The 6,000-nt window shown below is 36.7% G+C and overlaps 1 protein-coding gene across 2 annotated transcripts in view; it reads right to left on the bottom strand.

Moving 5' to 3' along the window:
• Positions 1 to 517: 517 nt before the first annotated feature.
• Positions 518 to 6,000, bottom strand: part of LOC123527352 (uncharacterized) — a 43,889-nt gene continuing 38,406 nt past the window's right edge. For both annotated transcript variants that reach the window (XM_045306738.2, XM_053523351.1), the window contains exon 3: positions 518 to 1,260. In XM_045306738.2, the coding sequence (XP_045162673.2) occupies positions 530 to 1,260 (731 nt within the window). In that variant the 3' untranslated portion in view covers positions 518 to 529. The remainder of the gene's footprint in view (positions 1,261 to 6,000) is intronic.

Raw genomic sequence — 6,000 nt, 5'->3', positions numbered from 1 at the left:
ACCTATATTCAAACTTGACCTATATTCATCAAAACAAACATCAAGGCCAATTTTCGAGAAGACCCAAAGCACAATCTAAATTGTGTTCACATGCTTTTCCTATGTTTTGACCTGGTGACCTTAACTTATGACCATAGATATCAACATTCTAAGATGGCCTTGATTTCATCCAGGGAAAGACCCACTGAATACTGCAGCATCTATTATGTATTGTAAATGTATACAATGTAAAAAGTAGGCAGTGAACAGAGGATGGAAACCATGCCACAGAAACAGCCTGTACAATTCTTGCCAAATTTCAATAGTTACTGATGGGAAACAATCATTTTGCAGAAATTAATAATCCGGACATTGCCATCACTCCAGTAATAATTTATAGATAGTAAATCAAGTATCTAAAATTAAAAACCAACATGTAAAATATGAATACAATCTATGGTACCTTTTTAAAGTTATTGATTGGAAACCACATTTGCAATGCATCTTGAAGAGAACATTCTTTGAACAGCTGGGCATAAAAAAGAATGCTTTATTCCTTTTTTGATAAGATTGCTATTTCATATGGTGTAAAAGTGTTTAGATATTCTTGAAATAATGGATGGACATCTATTCTCTCGTCATCCTTTTCCTCTTTATCAGTTTGTTTTGGATCCAAAGGTCTGTGCAATTTATGTTCATAGATGTATAACGCTTCCGCTCCTATCAATGTTTTGAACATTGACTTCGGGCTAGCAAGATGTAGTTTCTGGGCTATTTCCTTACTTTTAATGTCTCTTAAGTCAAAGTAGTCAAAGTTAATTGCCAACCACACTGTAATTACTGTTGCAACATTTATGGTATCCCCTCTCAAAATTGGCATTGATTCACTTTCAAGAAGAATGTCATTGCTACAACAGTACATGTATATTTTAATGATATTATCATTGGCTAAGAAAGATGGAATGTAAACATCCGATAACTGACTTTGATCCTGGACATAGAAAGCATTTGATATACACTGTGCGATAGCCTGATTCTGGGCATGTCCTTCGAAACCTTTACTCTTTATTTCTACTTCAGAGCAATTGCAGGTATCACTACTACTACTTGAAGAATCATGATCAAATTCACTCGTACAGGAACGTGAGCTTGTACTTTGGCATGAGCATGTTGCTATTCTTCCTGAAAAAAGCTTTGATACAGTGTCACTGCCTTTATTCACTACAATGGCACTTTTCTGAAGAATCATGTCTGCACGACCATACCAAACTTCATAATTTCCTGAAAACAAAATGATGCCAAGTTAACATAATACTGAACAAGGAGCTGTGTTCAATAAACGCTTGATGCCCCCGGTGGCATCCTTGTCAATACAAAGCAGCCTTAGTCCAAAACGAGGTCAAGTTCCAGTGTTTTCCCTTGGCTTTTGAAAATAAGGGTCATTGTGACCCCCAGTGTTTCACATGTGGGGGTCATTTTCAAATTTTAGGGGTCATACAGATATACTAAAATTAGTATTTTGAATAAAACAGATTGAAGTCTTTCCTCATATTTGTCACTGAATAAAATGATAAAAACAGCTGATGTTTGACTTTTATTTATACATGTGCTAAAATAGGTTTTAGTCCTTTTTACCAGGCAGTGTTATAGTAGAAACAGGCGATCTGAACCACTGGGTCCTACTGTACTTGCTGCCGACGATGTCACAAACATCGTCAGCTCGCTTTGATTTTGAGCCATCTTTTTTTAGTAAACAGCAGACTGGTACTACTGGTAGAAGTAGCAAGCAGCGATAACAACTGTTACAAAGTGTTTATTCAGTCAAAGTATCAGACTGGGTATTAAATTTGTGAAATGTGAATTGACACAAATATATAAAATTGGTGACACAGTCTGCATATAATTAAGAAACTAAAAGTACATTTCCAGAAAATCGCTCATTGTAAACAAAATTGGCCCGAGTTTGATTTTCAAGAAATTGCATCCACTGTGACGCACAGAATTTATTTTTACGGGTCATTAGTCAGAAAAGTGCGACTATGACGCAGGATTTGTGCGTCAGGGAAAACCCCGAGTTCAAGGTCAAGGTCAAACTGAGGTCAGGGGATGTCAGAATATGAGGAATGGTCACAGGATACATCTGCATTAGTATCAAGTCATTCTAGTTAGGGGTATTGATGATAGATGAAACGTGTCCAATTAGGTTAACCTCGTACGGATGGACGAATAGATGAACGGATGGACAGGACAATCACTATATGCCTCCCGCATCAGTAGATATATGTATATGCATAACTAGGACTGGTACTGATCACTCCAGTTGTGAAGTTTCATAGAAATTTGGCCAGCAGTTTGACCAGTGGAAGCTCAGGACAAAATTTTTCTAGTTTTAGCTCTTGGGGCTATTTTATGTAGCAAAGCGGAACGTGCCAGCGATATGCATAACTAGGCTTGGTTACACTTATCGCTCATGTGAAGTTTCGTCAAAATCCAGCCAGCAGTTTGACCTGTAAAAGCAAGACAAGATTTTTGTTTTTTAGCTCTAGCAGCCATTTTATGCAGCGAAGCGGAACGTGCCGGCAATATATTTAACTAGGCTTGGTACTGATCACTCCAGTCCTCTGAAGTCTCTTCGATATCCAGCCAACAGTTTGACCTGTGAGGCCCGGATTAGAATTCTATAATTTTAGCTGTGGCGGCCATTAAATTTGATGAAGCAGAACGTGCCGGTGATATGCACAACTAGATTTGGTACTGATCACTCATGTGAAGTTTCAGCGACTAATAGGGTCTTAACACTTGGGTTTGCAAGCATACAAATTTTGATTCCATACTTCATGTTTTTATTTCGATGTAAATTAGATGTTAAACCAAAATTTGTAGTCCTGTTTGGCGCCATATAACCTATACTGTAATAAATAAATAAATTAGAAATTCGGCCAGCAGTTTGACCTGCAGAAGCCAGACAAGATTTTTTCTATTTTTATCTCATGTTGGCCATTTTGTGCAGCAAGCGAAATATGCCAGCCATATGCACAACTAGGCTTGGTTCCCAACTAAAAAAACCCCACTAAAAAAAAATCTGGAATGAACACTGCTAAAGATCTTCAAGATTAACATCTTGATCAATTTCATTAAGATATGGTCATAAATGTGGCCTCTGAAGTATTAACAACATATTCCTTTGATTAGACCCGGTGACCTTGTTTTTGACCCCACCTCACACAGATTTGAAACTGACTTAAAGATCATTAAGATTAACATTCTGACCAAGTTTCATTAAGATACGGTCATACATGTGGCCTCTAGAGTGTTAACTAGCTTTTCTTTTGATTTGACATGGTGACCTAGTTTTTGACCCCGCCTGACCCAGATTTAAACTTGACCTAAAGATTCTCAAGATGAACATTCTGACCAAGTTTCATTAAGATATGGTCATAAATGTGGCCTCTAGCGTGTTAACAAGCTTTTCCTGTGATTTGACCTGAGGACCTAGTTTTTGAGCCCTCCTGGCCCAGATTGGAACATGACCTCAACATTAACATTCTGACTAAGTTATCATGAAGATACAGTCATAAATATGGCCTCTATAGTGTTAACAACCTTTTCCTCTGATTTGACCTGGTGATCTAGTTTTTGACCCCACATGACCTAGATTCGAATTTGACCTAAAGATCATCAAGATCAACATTCTGGCAAAGTTTCATGAAGATACAGTCATAAATGAGGCCTCTAGAGTGTTAACATGTTTTTCCTTAGGCTTGACCTGATGACCTAATTCTTGATCCCAGATGACCCAATATTGAACTTGTCCAAAATGTTATTGAGAGTAACATTCTGATTAAGTTTAATTAAGATTGGACCAAGATTGTGACCTCTAGAGTGTTAACAAGCTTTTCCTTTGATTTGATCTGGTGACCTAGTTTTTGACACCAGAGGACCCAATATCGAACTCGTCCAAGATTTTACTGAGGGTAGCATTCTGACCAAATTTCATTAAGATTGAGCCAAAATTGTGACCTCTAGAGTGTAAACAGTCAAATTGCTGACGACGAACGATGAGGGACGAAAAAATTGGACACAGGGCGATCACAAAAGCTCACCCTGAGCACTTTGTGCTCAGATCAGCTAAAAATCTGGTAATGTAATTCCCTGTAGGAATGGAAATGCTATAGGCCTGTAATGTAGTTTTGGTGTGTTTCATTTTAAAATGTAAAGGATTTTTTAATCCCGTTGTGCATGCACATCAACACTAAGACTAGTGAAATATGTTTATGGGCCGCATAAGCGGCTGAATTGACTGATGTTGAAGATTCATAAATTGGCCCTCCGTGGCTTTTTATCTGCTCTTTACTGCTGCATCTGTGTTATCTGATATTGGTGCAGAAATTGGCTGTTTACGGCTTAAACTGACCTTCGAGTAGAAGTGATAGGGTAGAGGAAATGCAGCCTTTATTTCATATACAAGGTTTCTTTGATTTTAACCAGGTGGCCTAGTTTTAGACCCACATTCATACTTGGCCTAGACTTTGTCAAGACAAACATTCTGATTAAATTTCATGAATATCCATTGTAAAATGCACCCTTTATTACATACACAAAGTTTTTCTTTGATTTGATAGGGACAGCTAGTTTTTGACCCAGATGACCCATATTCGATCCTGGCACAGATTTCATTAAGACAAACAGTCTGATCAAATTTCATAAATGTGCACTGTAAAAGGAAGACCCTATTGCATACACAAGGTTATCTATGATTTGAGTGGGTGACCTAGATTTTGACCCCAGATGAACAATATTCAAACGTGACCTAGAGTTCCTCAAGGCAAGCAGTCTATTCAAATTTTATGAATAGCCAGTGTAAAATGCAGCCTCTATTGCATATGCAAGTTTTTTCTTTTGTTTTGACCAGGTGACCTAGCTTTTGACCCAAGATGACCTGTATTCAAACCTTACCTAGATTTTGTCAAGGCAAACATTCTGAACACATTTCAAGAGTATCCATTATAAAATGAAACCCTATTGCAATACACAAAAGATTTTCTTAAATTTGACAGGGTGACCTAGTTTTTCACTTGAGCAGCTAAAATCTAAAAAAATATAGTGCTACATTCCGTTATATTTGAAATATAATTCCAGGCCAAGCTTCTAGGACCCTATAATACCAGCAAGACTAACAAGAGCTGTCCGTAAGACAGCGTGCTTGACTTCTCTGTGCTTGACTCTGAATTTGAGCTTTGCCAGTAAAAAAAAAAAAATCAAAGTTTAAAAGGGGCATAACTCTGTTAAAATTCAAATTATAGTTATGAGAATTGTGTCTCCTGGTGTAGACTTTGATAGTAAATAACTATTTTGAGTTTCAAGTCAAAAGCTTTAATAGTAACAGAGATATTTGACTTCATCAAATATTTTAACAAAAAAAATCTAAGTTAAAAGGGGCATAATTCTGTCAAAATTCAAATTAGAGTTATGGGGATTGTTTCTCTTGGTGTATACTTTGATATTTTAAGTTTCAAGTCAAAAGCTTTGATAGTAACAGAGATATTTGACTTTATCAAAAACTTTAACTAAAAATTCTAAGTTAAAAAGGGGCATAATTCTGTCAAAATTCAAACCAGGGTTATAGGAATTGTGTCTCCTGGTGTAGATTTTGAAAGTAAATAACTATTTTGAGTTTCAAGTCAAAAGCTTTAATAGTAACAGAGATATTTGACTATCAAAAAATTTAACAAAATTTCTAAGTTAAAATCTGGGGGCATAATTATAAACATTCTGACCAAGTTTCATTAAGATATGGTCATAAATGTGGCCTCTAGCGTGTTAACAAGCTTTTCCTGTGATTTGACCTGAGGACCTAGTTTTTGAGCCCTCCTGACTCAGGTTGGAACATGACCTCAACATTAACATTCTGACTAAGTTATCATGAAGATACAGTCATAAATATGGCCTCTATAGTGTTAACAAAGTTTTCCTTTGATTTGACCTGGTGATCTAGTTTTTGACCCCACATGATCTAGATTC

Source organism: Mercenaria mercenaria, chromosome 14 (assembly GCF_021730395.1).
Source record: "Mercenaria mercenaria strain notata chromosome 14, MADL_Memer_1, whole genome shotgun sequence".
Classification (NCBI taxonomy): domain Eukaryota; kingdom Metazoa; phylum Mollusca; class Bivalvia; order Venerida; family Veneridae; genus Mercenaria; species Mercenaria mercenaria.
This window is presented reverse-complemented; position numbering and strand designations above follow the sequence as displayed.